General features: G+C 37.8%; 2 protein-coding genes across 7 annotated transcripts in view; both read left to right on the forward strand.

Moving 5' to 3' along the window:
* Window positions 1–2022: 2022 nt before the first annotated feature.
* Window positions 2023–12514, forward strand: LOC121877337 (tubulin-specific chaperone A-like). 2 transcript variants are annotated; one of them, XM_042383048.1, is made up of 4 exons: window positions 2023–2177; window positions 7265–7434; window positions 10879–11003; window positions 12199–12514. In XM_042383048.1, exons 2-4 carry the CDS (start codon window positions 7305–7307, stop codon window positions 12274–12276), a joined length of 333 nt encoding a protein of 110 aa, XP_042238982.1. In that variant the 5' UTR covers window positions 2023–2177; window positions 7265–7304; the 3' UTR covers window positions 12277–12514. The 2 variants fall into 2 exon arrangements, with proteins under 2 accessions (XP_042238982.1, XP_042238983.1); XM_042383049.1 differs by lacking the exon at window positions 2023–2177 and adding an exon at window positions 2378–2402.
* Window positions 12515–12660: 146 nt separating this feature from the next.
* The window catches only part of LOC121877334 (programmed cell death protein 7-like), a 59196-nt gene continuing 51126 nt past the window's right edge, over window positions 12661–20730 (forward strand). For 4 of the 5 annotated variants that reach the window (XR_006090964.1, XM_042383040.1, XM_042383039.1 and 1 more), the window contains exons 1-3: window positions 12661–13809; window positions 20264–20407; window positions 20493–20714. Coding sequence is in view for 4 of the 5 variants with exons in the window: in XM_042383040.1 (XP_042238974.1) it covers window positions 13021–13809; window positions 20264–20407; window positions 20493–20714 (1155 nt within the window). In the remaining variant the exon portion in view is untranslated. Of the gene's footprint in view, window positions 13810–14871; window positions 14958–20263; window positions 20408–20492; window positions 20715–20730 lie in introns of all 5 variants that reach the window. The other variant, XM_042383041.1, reaches the window with a different exon arrangement.

Below are 20730 nucleotides of genomic sequence, written 5' to 3' on the forward strand. Positions count from 1 at the left end.
TATGGTCCACAGTGTTGTTGTATTGTGTTTGGAAATAATTATCCCATGTTGGGTAGTGAACCCATGTTGTAATTTGCTGGTATAAATAATAATAATAATAATAATAATTAACGGTTTATTGAAAAAGTTCTGCAGCCCGAAGGCTGAAAATATACATTGGACATAAATGACTTATTACATACATTGGTGGTTTAACAAAAGCCTTCATTAGAGAAAGGTAAAGGAACATACAGTGAACATTCAAATTAATGTAGGTGTTGAACAGCAAACACGTAGTGTAGTAACTCTCTCCCAGATGGTGTTAGGAGGGACCTCATGTGGTGTAGTAATTCCCTCACAGATGGTGTTATGAGGGGCCTCACGTGTAGTAATTCCCTCACAGATGGTGTTATGAGGGGCCTCACGTGGTGTAGTAGTTCCCTCATAGATGGTGTTACGAGGGGCCTCACGTGGTGTAGTAACTCCCTCACAGATGGTGTTATGAGGGGCATCACGTGGTGTACGAATTCCCTCACAGATGGTGTTATGAGGGACCTGACGTGGTGTAGTAATTCCCTCACAGATGGTGTTATGAGGGGCCTGACGTGGTGTAGTAATTCCCTCACAGATGGTGTTATGAGGGACCTGACGTGGTGTAGTAATTCCCTCACAGATGGTGTTATGAGGGACTTGATGTGGTGTAGTAACTCCCTCACAGATGGTGTTATGAGGGGCATCACATGGTGTAGTAATTCCCTCACAGATGGTGTTATGAGGGACTTGACGTGGTGTAGTAATTTCCTCACAGATGGTGTTATATGAGTGAGGTGTGGCCCCAGGCCTTCCTATCGTAGACGGATTAACACATCGCCGGTTGTTGGGTCTCACGGGCCGTTATCACTGGGTACCTGGGACCTCACTGTGTGAAGGTTAACTTGAATACGACTTTTACTGTTGAGTTGTTCTCACTGACTCAAGCACTGTTCACCAATGTTCACCTCTGTTTAACACTGGTTCCATTCCTTTCCCAAATGAAATTGTAACCCCCGCTATTTAAGACCTGACCTCGTGGTGATCTCTCTCTTTTCTACCAACAGCCGCAGCCAGCAACATCCTCCTCCGCCGCTGCCCGGCGGCCCTCATCCTTCGCCTGCCTGGCGGTCCTCTCTCCCGCTGGCGAGCATGGCGACCCACAGGCTGGTCCTTCTTTGAGCGTCCTCACCAACCAGCTCTCTCTACATCACGCTTGTAACCATGCTGCCTTCCCAGCACCAAGCTGCATTGTACATCCAATACAACATGTATATAGAGAGCACATTGTGAGTTTCCTTTCTCCAACCCATCCTGAGTGTGAACCAAATATACTGAACCCCACAATACCTTATCTACACCTAAAATTGTTATTCCGAGCTGTTTGATCACGTGTTCGTTGAATAATGACAAGCAGTGTATTAGTGTATGTATTGTGTAGTGATTGATCATAGGTGATTAATTTTATTAAAGCGCGTTTACATCAGTTCACTCTCATTTCCATTTAATACTCTAATAACAAGTTTATTTTAATTTATAAAATATTTATTCCTTTAATAATAATAATATAACAACAAATAAATAAAGGTGGCTTATTCACAACTGTCATGAGTCACTGTGTAACTCGAACCACTGAGCTCGACGCCGACACCGCCCTTTTAAGTGATGTCATACAGTTCCTCAAAATAATCAATAATAACGTCAGGTTAGTGTGTTATGGTGAATTGCATTAATTTACATACCAGAAAAATAATTCAAAAGTTTTTTAAGGCCAAACCATAACCACGTAAGTAATTAACCATAAATAGGTTCGATAATATTACCTAACATGGATGTGCTACTCGACAGGCATATGTATAGTCGTAAATTAATATTGATTCCTTATCAATATCGACAATGCAGGTAAATGTACAAAGACACTGCAAGAATACAGACACCGAGCAGGTATACAAACAATGCTCAATCCTTCATTAAATTAACTTTACATGTTATGAAACATACAGAAAAATGGAGAGTAAGTAATCTTTACATTTATTTTTACCATTGTTTGCCCAAATTTCTGCACTATATAAATTGCATACCACATTATACAAGTTGAACCAGTGAGAGTTGTGAAGGTGGAAGGCGCCTGGAAGCTTCACTCTGACTCAGCCACTCGCCACCACCCGGTAAGCCGCTCCTCATTGACACACAACATTGAAATAATTCTAGCCGCTAGACTGTACTTTAACTTTTAACCTCTTCACCACTTACGTGTAATTTAGTGAATATTTTGTGCTATTTTCTGCATGAGATTGTTATGTAAGTACAGAAGAAGAGGAATATGTGTGTCGGTTGCTAAAAATTTTTGAAGAATAGAGCAGAAGTTTTCCTTGTTATGTGCAGGAAGAAAGGTAGGAATTGTATACATAATGGTTGTTTGTTTGAAGTGTATGGTCATTTTGATGTGCATGGTAGATTATTTTGGTTACAGATGCAGCAAAGGTAATTTAAATTGTGAATTAGTACAATATTTGGAATAATGGTGGCATGTGACGAGTGCTTGACAGTACATTGAGAAGCTGTGAATGCGAGAGAGATGGGATAAACCTTATTTTATATTTATCAAACAAAATTATGAAGAGTAAAACCGGATGGGGTATGATGGATGTTTTTGGGGTATTTCACTTTTTGCCACTACACCATCTCTGGAATATTATAGTTACAATCCGTAGTTTTGACAATTCTAGGACAGTTTTCTTCAATGACATTTCTGGCGCAAATTACTTTGAAGTGAGATATTTAACATTTTATCTTGTATGTTCGTAGGTGGCAGTACACACCAAAAACAGAACAAGTGTGGGGCTCCCCAGTTAGGTTAGGTTAGGGTTTTGTTTTCCAATGGTTTTTGACGTGTTTTGAACACTTTTTACCTTGATTTTTAAAGCAAATATCTAGATTCTGAGATGGGAGGAGGAGGGGTCTTATCTCAGAAACTGTTGATTTGCACCATAAATGAAGGTCAAATAACATCAAAAACCATCGTAAAAACATAGTTTCAACTTCGATTTCGTATAGTGACAACAAGTTAAATTTTACCGTGATTTCTTTGTTGGGATATTTATGGAAAGAAACTTTGGGTAGGGTTAAAGTGATTGCCGCCAGTGTTTATGTCATGTTAATACAGTACGTAGTTTATATGATGTTCGTAGTGGATATTTGCCATGATCGGCTAAGTTCCTACAAACGCTATTTTACTGTAAGTGCACTTTGATTGGTGCTAGTACTTTCTGTTTAATATGATGAGGGGGGTCTGCCCCGGCTAGGAAGTTAAGTGAGGTTAGGCAGGTTTCTTTGGTCATTAGTTGAAAAGGCAAAAATAATACATAGAAATTCTAAAATGGGTCTCTTTTTCTTCTCGGCACCACGAGAACTCTCACTTTTACGCTTGCCAGCCATTTTAAAGGGAATTACAAACGAAAATTTTTTTCAGTACACAGCGCGATCACTAACGTCAGGACTCGAAAATATGTAATGTGAAAAATATTTTATACGACCACAGCGGTCGTATGTCTGGGTTATCGTAAGTCAAGTATGTCGTAGTCGAGGAGTATCTGTATGCGTGTGTATGTTGCATGTGTATGTTTATTTGTTTGTTCCTCTGAGATGATAATTCCACAAACATCGACATGGTTAGTCTTAATAAAAAAAATTAATGCATTTTTCTTGCTGAATACTGACCAGTGCTGTCAATCTTGACCCTACCAAAGGTGGGCAGCAATTTGAAGCAGAGCGAAAATGTGGGGTTAAAAACAAATAAAAGAACCTAACCTCTCATTAGGCAGTGCTTGCGGAATAATAGCCAAAACCTGTAAGCGAAGGTTCCATGAGATTGCATAAAACTAAATGGTGATCTTGCATCTCACGTTCACCATCTTGAAAAAAGTAAGGTAAAGCAGTTAGATGCTATTCTATTTCCTGATACAACAATAAATTTTTATGGAAATTAAAAAAAAAATGTTTCTTATGAGTTGTGAAGTGTACAGTACAGTAGTTAGAAAAGTAAAATTTAAGATTAGATATTGCAAAGCCTAGAGAAAAATTTTCATCAAAGCGCTGGAAACATTTGTACAAGGATAGGGTATGTTTATTCACGTTGATATAATTTTTGTGTCTGTCAAGGTATTTTAACTTCAATAGTAACTTTGAGAGGCTAGAGTGTAGATAACTGACCCATGATCCACTTTAAGAAAAAAAAAATTATAAGAAAGCTTCCTTCTTATCTTTAGAATATTCAGAAGAAGAAAATTGGGAGAATTGCAACTTTTTTACATTTGATCGTAAGTCCTTACTTTATTAAATGTCATTCTCATGGGAACAATGTACCTGGTGAAAAGTCTCTTAAGAATAAAACTTGTTATTTAACTGATGAATAGAAATAAATGGGTGGGGGAATTGCAACTTCCTTACTTTTTTGGTCAAACCTCATTTTTGTAGAGTGAAAACAGTGCGTACTACTTGGATTGTCATGCTTGCCTTTCTCCTTTTAATGTAACTTACTATTGTGCAGTAATATCTCCAATACCCGAAATTGAAGTTCTCTCAATTCTTGGTCTGTGAATGATTTTCCAAGTTGAAAATCAGCACATTTTCTGAGAAAATTCTGGAAAATCTCTCCAAATATTTTTTCCGTGTTTGGAAGCCAATTTCAAGGTTGAAAATCAGGCATATTTTCTGGAAATTCTCCATTTGTTTTTTTTTTTGGTTTTGGGAGAAAATTCCAATGATGAAATATTGCGCAATTCTGGAAATGCTGAGAAATTCCAGGAACCAATTTTTTCCAGGTCTAGGAGCAAATTCCGAGGATGAAATAAGGTTTAGAGTCTCGGAAACCTTTCTCATTACCGAAAAAAAAAATCCATTGATGTGGGATTTTTCCAGGTTTAAGAGTCTTGTTACCCGAAAATCTCTCATCCCTGTTTGAGCTTTGTGCCAATTATTCCAGCTAATGCGGATATCGTAGTCTCTCCTTGACTTACGATGGGGTTCCGTCCTGACGACCAGGTCGTAAGGCGAAAATAATACATGGAAATTCTAAGATGGGTGTCTCTTTTTCTTCTCAGTACCACGAGAACTCTCACTTTTACGCTTGCCAGCCATTTTAAAGAGAATTAAAAACGCAAATTTTTTCAATACAGTGCGATCACTAAAGTCGGGGCTCGAAAATACGTACTAATGTGAAAAATATTTTATTTGACCATGGCCGTCGTATTTCCGGGTTGTCGTAAGTCGAGGAGAGATTGTACAACTGTATAATGCACTTTCATCCTAGGATAGGATGGTTTTGTTGGTTTAACTTATTTATAATAATATTCAGTACCCATGTCGACGTCAAATGAATCTGTTTAATTGACTAGTACTGTATTTTAGAGATTCCATAATTTTCTCCTTGCAACTGCTCACTCTACCCACCAACCACCCTAATAAGATAACAATAAAATATTTCAAACTTTTGGGAAGTTAGATCAGGATGGTTTGTCTACAATAAATTATTTGCATCACTACGGGAGAAAACCCTAAGTTGTTTAGGTATGAAACTGCTAAGGCAATATAGCCAAATGAATAATGATAATAATGTGAAAGTTAGGGTGAATCCTTATTGCTATTACAGAGTATTTGGTATGGAAACTTAGCTCTTACCTGTGTTCGCCTGCCACACATAAAATCCACTTGCCATCATGGATTGATCACATACTCTATGTATTGGTATAGCTACAGTCTTATTATTACAGTCATAATATCAGCTACTGGTGAAATGGAGTTCCATCGTACGATATGTTTTCTGATGTGTTGAGGTGTGAGCTTGTCTGTGGCAGCGCCCAGTTGGAGTTCCATCGTACGATATGTTTTCTGATGTGTTGAGGTGTGAGCTTGTCTGTGGCAGCGCCCAGTTGGAGTTCCATCGTACGATATGTTTTCTGATGTGTTGAGGTGTGAGCTTGTCTGTGGCAGCGCCCAGTTGGAGTTCCATCGTACGATATGTTTTCTGATGTGTTGAGGTGTGAGCTTGTCTGTGGCAGCGCCCAGTTGGAGTTCCATCGTACGATATGTTTTCTGATGTGTTGAGGTGTGAGCTTGTCTGTGCAGTTGGAGTTCCATCGTACGATATGTTTTCTGATGTGTTGAGGTGTGAGCTTGTCTGTGGCAGCGCCCAGTTGGAGTTCCATCGTACGATATGTTTTCTGATGTGTTGAGGTGTGAGCTTGTCTGTGGCAGCGCCCAGTTGGAGTTCCATCGTACGATATGTTTTCTGATGTGTTGAGGTGTGAGCTTGTCTGTGGCAGCGCCCAGTTGGAGTTCCATCGTACGATATGTTTTCTGATGTGTTGAGGTGTGAGCTTGTCTGTGGCAGCGCCCAGTTGGAGTTCCATCGTACGATATGTTTTCTGATGTGTTGAGGTGTGAGCTTGTCTGTGGCAGCGCCCAGTTGGAGTTCCATCGTACGATATGTTTTCTGATGTGTTGAGGTGTGAGCTTATCTGTGGCAGCGCCCAGTTGCCAGTCACCATCTGACGTTCTAAGAGTAAAGTCTGCAAAGAACCTGGTCTATTAGTCAAACCTCTCAAACTACTGCTGCCAGTTTTATGTTTTGTTTATTTAACGGGAACTTTAATATCTATGAAATGTCATTTGTCTTGACACATGCATAATAAATAATCATGTATATAATATGGTGATTTTGTCCTGGTCAGCATATCATACCTGGACAGCATTTCATCATACCCACAAATGTTTGCCAGTGACTGATGATATATAATAAGTACTGTAATATAAACCAACCAAACCTACTTAGCCTAATTTATCCTAACCTACCTAACAACAAGTAACCTAACGTAACATACTTATTGTAAGCTGGAATTGCATTATATTAGGTTAAGTTATGCAAGTTAGAATATTCTTTTGTTATCTTCATATGGAAACATTCGGCTCCTTAGCTTGTCAACAGTTTGACTATAAGCATGGCATTTACGTGGGTAAGTACTGTATTTTCTCTTAACAAAAACTATAGAAAAACAAAATAGGAAGCTGCAATTCCTCCAGATTTATTAGGTTATTCAGGAGGTAAGACAGAAGTTTTAATTTTTATTTGCTAAAGCTACTCCTTTAGAGGAGTCAGTTAACTAGACCTAGACTATTACACTATTAGTAGTGTTTTTTTTTTTACTGAAAGTAGGTGAGGCTCTTCTGGAAGTTTAATGCATTTTCTTATAACCAGATCACGAGGAACATCTACTTGCAAATAAAGGAATTATAAAATGGCTGATCCCAGGATTAAGCAGCTGCGTATCAAGACTGGAGTTGTGAAGCGTTGTTGTAAAGAAAAAATCAGTTATGAGAAGGAGGCTGAGCAGATTCAGGACAAAATAAAGAAAATGCAAGAAGAAGGTTTGTAAATGTTTATTTCGATCACATGCAGATTAAGCACTCCCAACTTATTTCCCCTCAAGATTAAACCTGGGGGGGGGCTGTAGTTTAGTTTTAGTATGGTTTTGGTTTTTTTTTTTTTTTATTGGGCACCCCCCTACGTCCTTGTGTAAGGTGAAGCGCAGAAGCGTTTACAGTGCCCAACAGGGAAGCATGCTAAGTTCATGCTTGCCTTTATGTCTCATGAATTAAGGGCGTAGAAGCCTGAAGAGTCAAGGGCATAGAAGCCTGAAGAGTCAATGGTTTGCGTCAAGTTATTGGAAGCTCCAACAACTTGTCCCTGAATACTAATTCGCAACTTTCGACTTACAACAGGTACCTACTTTACTGCTAGGTGAACAGGGACTAATGGGGGCTAGGAAGTATGTCCAAACAACTTCCACCGGCCCGGGAATCGAACCCGTGACATCTTGCTTGCGAAGGCAAGAGCGGTACCACTCTACCACCAGCACCCCCAGGATGGTTAATCTTGGGTGAAATAAGCTGGGGGTACCTAATGTTTATGCACAGTAATCAGTTTATTTCTACACACAGTGTGAAAGTTTTCTTTGTTACTTTTGTATTTTATGATAATGCATGGATAAATGTTTGGTTTAGCTCCAGTCTTACTTTAATTTTTAGATGGGACGTTCACCATAATGTTTTGGTAAATCCAAGGAAAGAAGGAAGAATTTAGTTTGAAAATCATTTATCAAGCAATCAAAAAAAATTTCCAAACCTAAACCCCACCACCTAGAAGTACAGTGTTGAATTATGGGTTAGGCTTAGGTAGAGGAGTCCTTGTGTTCTGCTTCAGAGAGTATCTTCAAACTTATATGTATCCACTCTCCCCTAAATTATGATAGCAGACAACATAGACTGCTGAACCTGATGCCCTGGGTTATTTTTGGATAAGATTAATTCTATTTTGTTAATTTTGTTTCATATTGTCTACCATTATTCATGATTCAACCCTACAGACTCTTATTTATAAGACTGAAACACTTCACAAGGATATAGTTTTAACAGTTACCGTAACACGAGCCGAGATTTATCACTGTTCTCTTATACTGCCAGATTCTGGGGTCACTAACTCTAAGGGGATAACTTAACTCTATTCTTAATTTCTAAGGGTTGCTGCCACCAGACCCCCTCTGGGCAGTATGTAGCTCGTTAGGTAGCGGGCAGAGTAGACTTGGCATTGGGTTAGGTTTTTCATTGACCAGATCGATAAGGGGAAGGAAGGGTGAAACCATAACATGTCTTAACTAATTTATTCCTTATAAAACATACTGCATTCCGGTACAATACAAGTGAGTTGGCCTTCCTCAGAAGAACAACGATGATTTTGGTTACCCTGCTCGACAACAGACGTCTTACATTAATTGCGTGTCATCCACATACTTATTGCATAAATATCAGTGACCACCTTACCTCGGTCATCCCTTCTTACAATAACACTCAACATGTCAGACTGCTCCACCTGTATGGAATATCGCACCTTAGGTTATCATACATAGTAGCACCATCTCACCTCCCTGTAGCACCAGCTCATCACACCTGTTATACTCCACACCTGCAAGTATGGGACTCCTTTTAATTTTTTGGTACACATATCAGGCACCTCGTTCACGCACCGCCCTCAGTGGGTAGAGACGAGGGCTTCACCAAGAGACATACCAGTGCTGTTTTTACGCCTGGTATTATAGGTCGCTCCAAGTGACGACCGCAGAGTTTCTCAAGCATTATATTGTGTATTCCTACTCATTTGTGGTGGTATGCTGGGAATCCACAGGTTCACAGTGGAGTAGCATAGCTGGGAGTAGTCATCTCACATGGTGGGACGCTCACAGGGATAATGGCCGCTGTTCTGGTGAGTTCAGAGCGCGCGGGGCACCTAAGTTGCTGAGAGAGTAGGTGCCACTGAGAAATAATGCCTGATGGGCCATTATCACCCAGCCCAACACATCACTATTTCACTTTGTACATCAGGCAAAGTTTTAAACTGTAATAACTGCTATACAAGTCTCTTTTTTTTTAGGGCTGAATACAGCCCGATGAAGTTCACTGACCTGAGTTGATGAGAGAGGAGGTGCCACCGAGTCATGAGGTCCTGCACCTCTCACCGACGTAGGCCTACAGTTTCCAATCTTTAATTTTTAATTTGATTTCTTATGGTTCTCACATGAACACTTTCCTGTTTATTGTGACCTTATGCTTTATAGATACATATCTTAATCCTAAATTACACACTCGGGTAAGGTTCTGATTTGCTAGTTCCTGGATAAATTCATTGGGTTATAATATCAACGCGGCACACCCGAGGCGGCCTAGGCGCCAACCTGAACAAAGCCTAGCGTCGTATTTTCATGGTGTGGGTATACACGATATTCTCTTTGAAGCATAGCTTCTGGATCACTTCCAACACTTCACATAGTTCTGATACCTTTATCCTTTTTCCAGATCATTGTTCTCATGTATTTTCATCTGATATCTGCAGAAATTATGTTCACTAAACATTCACAGATGTAAATAGTATGACCTTCAAACCACAATCTATACTTAGCCTGGATCAACTGGACTTTCCCAATCATCTTATAGATACCTTGAGTTCTCCTTAATGCTATGATTACATACAATTAATATTATATAACCGTACTTGGGTACAATTCAACAAATGAATCAGTAACATTGAGTAGGCGAGTTATTCCTTATCAGTGTTTCCCGTTTTCTGAGGTTCTACAAGCGCGGTGGATTTGAATGTTATGTAGCGTAACATGAATTAGAGGGGGTTTTTAGGAATGACTATGATGTGCGCAGTACACTCTGTGTTGTGTTATGTGTTATATGGATATCCCTCGTTTAATGATGAGGGTTACATTCATGAAAACCTAATATTAAGCAAAATTATTGCTAAGGGACGGATAGCACCGAAGCACGGAGGGCGAACAACAGGGTGAATCACTGTAGATCACACCGAGTACAGTACAGTACTGTAGTCCTTAATAATAATAATGAATAATAATAATAAACAACAAGTCCACTGCCTCCACACATACACATCCATGCTTTACATTTTTCTTATTTTATAATTTTACGTACAATATATTATATCTTAATTTCCAAGCCACATTGGAGTATTGTAATGATTTGTCCACAACATTTATAGTTTCATTACATGTAACAGTGGCAACATGCCATCTCACTGGCCACCACATTACCAGTTTTCCCCTTCCCAGTGAGTCAAGCAATCACTAAACCGAATTTTGACCTAATATAAAGCGAGAAAGGATGTCAAAAATTTTAATCACTAAAGTGAATTAATGTTTAAGTGATTTATAACTAAACGAGGGATACCTGTACAGTATACTGTACTGTATATTAATAAGTACTGTAAATATTAATTTTCAACTTATATTGTTACAGGTCAGGAAGTGTACTACATCAAGAAGCAAGATCTCTTACTGCAGGAAACACAAACTGTCATTCCAGATTGTCAGAAACGACTAAATTCAGCTTACCAAGACTTAAAGGCTCTCGTGGATGCTGAGGTATGTACATCATCTTTTTATGCTCCTGCCACCCATAGCAAGGATTTAAGGGTTTACTTTTTCTTTCTGATCAAAGTGGGGCACATACAGTACAGTATTTTATTGATAATCTCTTGTTTTATTAGGACAATATCTGTGAATGACAGTGACTGAAGGGAAAGTCAGTGTATGTGTGTGCATTCATAGGTGCTTTTGAGTTTGATTACTCAAAATTATAGCAGAAAAGGGCTATAAAATTTGCCCCCCCAAAATGACCCTGTCTTTGTACAGTTCTCTCTACAGAACTTTATTTCGATAAACAGTTTTGATTGTTGCCTTAACACTGTAAACAAACAGGGAAGTTTCTAATAGTATCTCCTCAACACAGTAATTGAAATATATAATTTTGAGTAGAGACTACATTGTGGACAGGAAGATTGGAGCATTATGTGAAGGAAAGGACAGGAGGGGATAAGGAGAATAGAGAAGATGAAGAGATATACAGTAATATTGGGAATAACCAGAGACTTCTGTGATGGTTACCCCCTCATGTGGCCGAGATAGGGTGGTTTTGGGAGAGATGAGCAGGATTGTGTCAGGTACTGTACTAAAAGCATTGGAATGAATATAAGCTATAGGTAAGATATTCTGCTTTGTTAGAAAATAAGATTATATTGGTGCTACTATAGTGTGGGTCTACAAGGATATCGTTAGTCTAACCTGACCTAACCTAAATATCTTGTAGACTGCATGCTATAGTAGCACCCAAAATTTTATCGAGAATACAGTAACAGTGCAGTAATTCATAAATCTCCTAAAAAATGGATAAAATGTAGTAGATAAACTAATGTTTATTTGAGCTAAATAAAAATATTATGATGCTACTATAGCTTTGTGTGTAAAAGATATCTAGGTTAGGTTAGACAAGATATCTTTGTAGACCGCACACTATAGTAGCACCAAATTTTTTAATCAGGTGCCACAAGTCAAAAGCATAGGTACAGTTGTTGAAAGATAATATTGTTTCCTTGTTGATTAGGCAGTTCAGTTCTGAGATGGATGGATGGATGTACACCTTTGGCTAATATAACTTCTAAGTAACAATTAAAAATACACCAGTTTGTTTTTGGTTATTTAATAGCAATACAAACAACATTTAATATACTGTATCTTGTAGAATTTTGGGCAGTGTAAACAGGTTTATTTATTATTGCAGACAGAGTTAGAAGAGGCTGAGGAATATCAAGCAGCCAAGACTGTAGTGGAGGAGACAAGTGCCCACATCACAGCATAAGTGTGGTGTGCAGAGATGACCTGTGTGCCATTATCTACTACATGTGCACAGGAATCTACTTATATGCTAATTTATGTTAATTAGATGTGCTACTAGAAATTCTTTTATCCTTATTTGTTGTGAAGTGAAAAGCAAATTGATGCGCAACTGAAAGTTGAAAAAATAGACGTATCTTTGTGAGTTATGAACAGACGTTACAAATACAGTATTTAGTTTGCGGATGTTTGATTGAAAATTGTATTTTGGGAATTATCTTGAAAGTGATATCAAAGTAACTTGACAAAAGTGATAATTGGATGCCTTAAACACAGCTATAATGGTTATGTCCTCTAAGTACTCTTAAATTTATATTCATTACAATTGATAAGTTACTTACCGTAGTTAAAGTTACTAACTCAGATTAGTGACTTTTCTGTTAGATGTGAGTGTATTGAACCAGTCTACAAAATATTTCCTGAAACTTGTGTTTTATATCTTGAAGGAATGTTAGAAATGCAATTTTTTATTACTGTGCTTCAGTTGAATTTGATTGTGTGTGTTGACTGCCATCATTGTTAATTATCACCATTTTTATTATTAATAGTAATAAGCCATCATAAGTTGGAAAAACTAGTGAGACAGAAAATCTGTATTGAGAGTTGAGTGACATTGAAATTATCACACATACATTGAAAGGTTAAGGTTTGCAACTTTATTAATAATTTTAAAATCTAATTAAAAAAAAATTGCAAATCCCACTTGAGGATGTCAGAAAGGTCAAACATGCCAGATCCACCTTATAAGACCTGGGTGCAGCCTTTACCTCCAGATCATCATCCCTTACCTGGATCAACCACTAGACCTGAACATGGCACCTACATTCCACAGGACCAGAGAAATGTTCCTCCTCATCCTTCATATGTGCAGCCACACCAATGTCATCTTTCGTCTGGCCCAAGAAGTGTAAATCATATTGTTCCCAATAATCCTCCACCTGTTATTACATGTCATTCCAATACACCAGGCCAACAACTACCACCACCTCCTACTACTCCCCTTAGTCAAATCAACACGGCTAATATTTATCACACTCGTATCCCCCCTCCATCTACTTTTTCAACGCCTCCACCCATTTTTTCAGCACCACCACCTTCATTCTCATCCACTCTGCCCTATTTTTCCAGACCTCCACCCCCTTTAACATATGACTTAGGAAACATTCCATTGTCTCATGATAGTCCAGTTATTCCTCAGAGTCACCAGTGTTCCAGTTCCTTGACAACTAAAAATTCATGTCCTCCATGGCACAGCGGTCCTCCTCCTCAAGTTAGTAATCTACAATCTGTACAACAAACATCCAAGGACTCAGCCAGTGGCAGCTTTATCTCGGATCCCCTTACCAAAAGCACTAACTGTGGATTCATTAGGGATGATAACTGTACTCCAGAAACATGGGAAGAAGATCAGAAATGGTTAAGAGAATTTCAGGAAAGAATGAAGAGTCGCCAGACACCACCACCAGCCAACACCATGTCTAGGGAGAGGACCATAAAGGTGATTCTTTGTATGTAATAGTACTGTACTGTTCCTATAGATTTTGTATTTTCTTCCTAATAAGCTATTTGGTGAATTAGATGTATTTGATGTTTGCTTCACTCAATCTGATAATGCAGTATGAAGATATGCATCAGCTGTTACTAAATCTTCTGGTTGGAAAAGCTTGGGATCAGATCGTTCTTACAGTTATTGCTTCTTGTGAAGTTTTAGTGATAATTTTTAGTACGCTAATATGTTTTGTCACTCCTAACTATTGTATTCTTATAGCCATTCAGATAAAAGCATTTACATTGTATCAATAAAACAATAATTCCAGAAGAGTCTTATTAGTGTTTATTTGTTACCATTTCAGTATTATTATTACCGCTTCTAACACCGTGTGACACCAAGGGGCCTCCGTATAATTCTGACAACTACTGTAACTGTTTTGGTCCAAGGAGATTTGTCTTTGGTAACATTTGGAGAAGTGGTATGATAGGTAAAGCAACGTTTTCAAGGAGAGAATTGTTGTTACTCGGTAAAATGCAAAGAAATAGTATAAGGGAACAAGCCCAAAAATTTTTGGTCTCTGATGTAGTCACGAACAAAAGTCCTGTCTCCTATTCTGCTGCTTCATGAATCCCAAGATTCAGACTCTTGAATCAGAGGCATTAATAGACAGAATAATGCATCAGTGTCTATTGCTTGAGGTTTACGAATATTTGAATCTCAGGGTTGGTGGAGCAGCAGAAGCAGCTACAGAACTTTTGTTACAACTGTACACCTTATGAGCTTCATGGATGTGTGTGTGCGCGCGCGCATGCATGTGCGTGCACTTTCTTTACATTGGATTGAAGCAAAAGGTTAACAAAAAGCATATACAGTAGCAGGTTTTACAGTGAGAATAGAATAGGGAAATATTAAATCAAGGGTATTATTAATAAAGAGGAAAAGTTAAATTTGTTTGTGTATTTTGTATGTTGGTATATTAGTGTGATCAGTGATGGGCGTTAACACAAGATCCCTTGTTATCCAAATGTTCGGCATCCAAAAATCTTATTCCTACAACTTTTTTTTTAGCCATTCGAAAGTGATCCTCGCTTTTCCGAAAGGTGGTCTGATCGAAAATTTAAATCACCCTTCAATCCTGACCATCCTCTGGTGAGGTATGTACCAACTGGACAGTATATTTTAATTTGAGATGTGTACGACCAGAGTGGACAAAGTGCCCCCCCCAAAAAATGGAGATCTCTGGCACTTTCTTCTGTGATCGGCTGCCTGCCAGCCCCGCTTGTAGTGATGCGTGGGTAGTTTTACTTAATAGCAAACTCGACTATATTACCACTTCAATACTGAGTAACCAAGTCTCAGGATCAAGAGTTGGTTCCCTATTTTTTTTTTTTAATAAATCTCAATTTTGACCTTAGTGGCGCATTATCCACTGGTCATAAACATTCATTTATTTTAGCATTTACCGTACAGTAGATAAGTACTAAATTACAGTACCTTATTTAGTTTCCCCCCATGAATCGATATCATGTCTTAGGTAGAATATTGGGTTTTTCAAGGAATCTAATCCATTCTCATAAAGAGGGATACCTCTAGTATTAAAAACAACTAAAAACTGTTAACTGAAGGGTAGGAGTGTGAGAGTTGGTCCAGTTCAGAACTACTGTACACCCTCGGTTTGTTGGTCATGAAAGTCGGCAGTGATAATGGAAATTTGTGAATTTTAGTGGTGTGTGAAAACAGTGAAAATTGATAATTTGCATTTTTTTGTATACAATACAGTGATTTCTGCTATAACGCGTGTTTTGATAACGCGAATTTGCTCTAACGCGATTTATGAATTAGGAACGATATTTGTATAACGCGAACGCTTGTTTGCTATAACGCGATTTTTGCTTACTATTTCTCCAATTTTGTGAATATAGTAAAGAAGAATATCAACAAGAAGCGTTCCGGTGATAAAATTCCTGGTGATGATCGTAAAAGAAAGGATATAACACTAGAAGAGAAGCTCGATTTTATCAACCTCAAAATCACCCTTCTCCCCCATCAAGTAAAGTGTTACATTTACTGTATGATTTCATTATTAGATATGAATGTAACATTTATTTAGACCGTGCTATCCTTTGTGTTAGGCTAACTACTAAATTTTTTCGATTTCGAGTAATCTGCACCTAACCCTATTTTCTCCATAAGCCCTGTTATTTCTATTAAGCGATTTTCTATAACACGATATTTTACAAGAACACAATTATCGCGTTATAGCAGAACTACCTGTACATTGGATTTGGTATACAGTACTTGATGAACAACTCGGTTTTTTCTTCATCTGTTTGTAGGTTTTTAATTCGCGGCCCTCAATTATTCGCGGATGACACCCTGGATGTACCCAAGAATGTCTGCGGGTAGTTGTGGCCATATATCACTGGATATACTATTATTGATAGTGTTTACTGATAGAATAGTGCTTAACAGTGATTAATCATGGCATTGTAGCTAAATTAGCTCATCATTGTAACCAGGCTACTGGACCAAGCTGTGAGGTGTTACGGTTTTTTTCAACTCGTGTTTTTGGGTAGATATACATAACCACCTTCATTTATTTTTACTTCGTTACATGCATGCACCATCCTACACACACATTGTGAAAAAATTTATACAGTATTACACTGCAATTACCGATATCCTCCATGTTGGGTTGGCTAGATGGCTACGAAAGAAATTATGTAAGTTTGATACAGTGGTCCTTGGGTTAAAGAACACAATTCGTTCCAGAAGGTCGTTCGTTAACCGAAACCATCGTTTCAATGGGATTTTGGGTAATTGGTTCCAGCTCACCGAAAATTACATACAAAGTAAAAAAAAAAATGCAGTTAAGTACACGTACTTTGAGGTGTGTATGTAGAAGGCTCCTGGTTGATGATGATGATGATGGGAATTAGAAGTGGGGGTGGAGGAGAAGGGAGAAGAGAAGGAAGTGGGGGTGGAACAGAAATCGCCCCATGCTTGGTGCCGTCATTTTACCCATAAAATTTTAAGTTCACTAGGTGTAATTCAAGATTATTTTCTTTAAATCAACACTGCACTGCACTAAATATTGTCAATATGTTAAATAAATTTCAGAATGACCTACAATTGTACAGTACTGTAAAAATGTAAAAATACTCTGTGTTCAAGAGACCCACAAGCAAGATGTTTCCTCCACTGAACAGAGATACAAACTGAGGCCTTGGTGGGTGAGTGAAGTGGCTGATGGGTGCACCAAAAACTAGTTCCCTGTACTGCAATTATGTTAAATAAGTGTTAGAATGACAAAAAAATTTTAATATAAAACTTGAAAAATTATTGAATAGTACAACCTTCTTGATATTTACTCAAATTTTAACGAATGTAAGCCCTAGAACCGATTTCTGTGTTGGTGGACTAATCTTCCAGCTGGTGAGCAAGCCAAAGTATGTCGAGACATTTTCGTAAGAATTTCGTTAACCGAATTTTTGTTCGTTAACCGAAATGAAGATTCTTATGGAAGGTAATTCGTTAACCGAGGGACCAACGTACTTCATATCAACCAAGCTTGTGCACAGTTGCCAATCGTTCTAGAGACAGTAATTTTTACAAGGAAAAAATTGCCATATGGCAACCCAGCCAACTCAACTTTAATAACAAAGCACTACATTGACCTGAGGGTAGACTCACATTTTTTGTACATTTTGATACATTTTGTTTTGTTTCTGATTATTTGAGAGGATTTTTCCATTATTTATTTGTATGTGTTTTGTGTGTGTCTCTACACATAGAATGCAGGTAAAAGAAATAATTGCCCTAAGGACAAACGCAAAGGGAATATACATTTCTTTACGTATGAGTAAAAATGTAATGTTTCCCTCCCCCGTCAGTAAATGATATTGTGGATTTGGCTATTTGCACCCATTTTGAGACCCAAACCTACACGAATTTTAAGGGCATGCTGTACAGTAATTGTTTTATCGTTTAGTCGATGAGGGATAGGTATTTTAGGGAGGGCATAGGAAAGATGTAATTAATTTTAGCTGTAGGGTGAAAATGGTAATATGGAATGCTCTCAGATGGATTAGATCAGTTTAACATGCACAAGTCAATAGATAATTTCAAAAGATTGGATCGTTATATAAAGTGAATAATAATAAAGTGGGACTTAACATAACGGAACGTCATTTCAGAGATGTGAAAATTATGCGAGCCTGTAAGATTTAGTTACTGCATTTTATCTAAATATTACAATGCGCATATATACTTTGTGCTATAATACAGTAATGTTCGTAGGAATATTGTACAGATTTTGGGGATTATGTAACTGTGGCCACCTTGTTCCAACTCCATGTAGAAAAAGGTCTACAGGAATGAAAAAAGAAACAATGGAAAGGAGCATGAATGGAGTAATTTTAGCTGCACTATAAATTAAGTTAAGATAAACAAGAACATGACATCTGTACAGTACTGCAATTTGAATCTGTAAAGTATGTACCAATTACCAAGACCATTATGACATGGAAGACTTTGGAAAAACTGAACTTTATTTATTAAAATTGTTTTTCAAGATGTACAAATTTCTTGCACTGTGCTGTACTTGCCAAAAACAAAATCTAGAAAACTAAGTTATTTCTAAAATGGGAGGCAGGAAAAATAGAAATAAGATACTGTTGAAGTCAGTGTGAAGGGTGTCATGAAAGTGGTCATGTTAATCCCTTTACTATGGGGGTGCCACTTTTAATATTTTATATGGCTAATGCCAAACGAATTCAATCGGCACAGAAAGAGTTAAACTTCCTTCAGTGACATACCATTTTGGTGGAGTAACCTTGATTGGAAAATTAAAAGATAACATTCACAATACAATTCAGTATTGTAACGAAATGCAGGAAAAACAGAAATACAGTACAGGGTATTATCGGCAGTACTGAAAATAGCACAATATACCCTACAGTATAATTGTGTGAGTTGACATTCTTCATTTAATTTCCTAAATTTGTTTGGTTTTAATCTTTAGTGTTAGCTTAGCCCAGAGTACTGACATTCCTAATGGCTAGCTCAATACACCACCAGCCACAGGATTGCTCCCAAGTCATGGGTTGGGAATCAGGGTATCTAAATACTGTGCCTAAGAGAGAGGTTCTGAGATAAGTCAAGATTGCATTGCAGTGAAATATTTATAAATAGAGAGGATAAATATATAGTGACAAGACATTGAATGGTCAAGAATGAACTACCAGTAAAGTTATGGAGGTAAAATTTGGTGATTGGACTGTGAGGTGTTACCAAGAATTTTTGTAGTCCTGGACAATTGTCTTTAATATCAGAGATGATGGCAGTATTGTAGCTGCTGCACTCAGTGTGATAACAGATGTGGCAGAGGTGTAAATGTTATATATTTGTACAGTACCCTGTATTATTTATTTCGATTTTTAGAAGAGGAATTATTTGTGGTCATGGTAAGATTGTCATCTGCCTTAAAACATTTTATTTGAATAATTCCTGACATTGGGTTAAACAGTAAACCAGAATTATTAAGATGTATGAATTATATACAGTATTCACATGTACATAAATGAGGACTAAACAAGAACTATATCTGCAGGGTTGAAGGGACTTCATGTGGATAATTAACACCAAGTACTGCAGAGGTCAATCAGAAATATGACTAACTTGAATACAGTACTGTACAGGATAAAACAAAAATATTACTGTACCTTAAGATGATGCTTTACTGCTCGGAAGGATTTATAGTTTTGAGGCGCAACATACGAAATGAAGCCCACGTTAAATGACGAACTCAACAAATTTGATGCTCACTGATTATGAGTGACATCTTTGGTTGTGAGTGCAAGAACGGCTTATGAAGAACACGATCATAGTTACTGTACGGTATTTGTCAGCCCCATAAGTGAGAGTACTGTATGTATATGAAAACTTGGGCCACAGTCAGATAATGACCAGACATATGCACTAACATGAGCTTAGTTGAGGTAACAGGTAGTACTACTGTGCTGTGCAGTTTATTTGCAATACCACTTGAATGCAAGTTGATTTTTCAGGTCAATGTTTCTCAGAATGTAAATGTGTTTTTGTCTAAGATGCATATTGCTTGAGAGGAACACTTACACTGATAACTCAACCTTCCATTCCTCAATTCATTGTTGGATGGTTGAGTTGATGTGTGGATTGTAACACCTCACATGATAGGTTGCAATCGTCTCTGCTCCATTTCTTAGATGGTCAATGGGGGTCTGCTGTATAGAGCCTATTTTAGGTAGCCACAACAGCTTTCAAAATTGCGAAAAATGTATGGGCATGTTAGCAAACAGATTAGAGGAAATTACCTTCCTGTGTGGTTGTGTTGTATATGTATGGTTTAATGTCTTATGATCTAGTTTCATGGTTTTGCAGTTATTCTTTCATCACATATTTTCTTTTTTTCTGCATGAAGTTGGTGGATGTTGAGAAGATGGTAACTGAATCACAAATGTTGGCCAGTAGTTTACGAGAGGTGGAGGAGAAGATGAACCAAGTAAGGGAAACTGCACAAATTGATGTATGGGAGGACCTGGCACAACAAGCGGAGAAGATAAAGGTATGTACTGTATGATATTTTTTATTCTAAGTGATATAGGAACATTATAGTACAGTAATCATATGGTATTTTTCCATCCCTTCAGTTAAAGCTAAAACAAGTGATCATCGGTTTCCAAGATGATAATTTTATCTGCAGTGTTCAAAAGTTAATTAATCAGCGAAGAATGAAACGTAAGCACGTGAAAAGAAGGAAGAAGGAAATACAGCTTGAGAAGGAACAGATTAAGAAGGCAAGACAAGAGGAGGAAGAGAAAATAGATGCCTGGAGGGAAAAATTAGAAGTCGAGGCAGAAGAGAAGAGGAGGGTAAGTGACTGTCAAC

Source organism: Homarus americanus, unplaced genomic scaffold (genome assembly GCF_018991925.1).
Source record: "Homarus americanus isolate GMGI-L3 unplaced genomic scaffold, GMGI_Hamer_2.0 scaffold367, whole genome shotgun sequence".
Classification (NCBI taxonomy): domain Eukaryota; kingdom Metazoa; phylum Arthropoda; class Malacostraca; order Decapoda; family Nephropidae; genus Homarus; species Homarus americanus.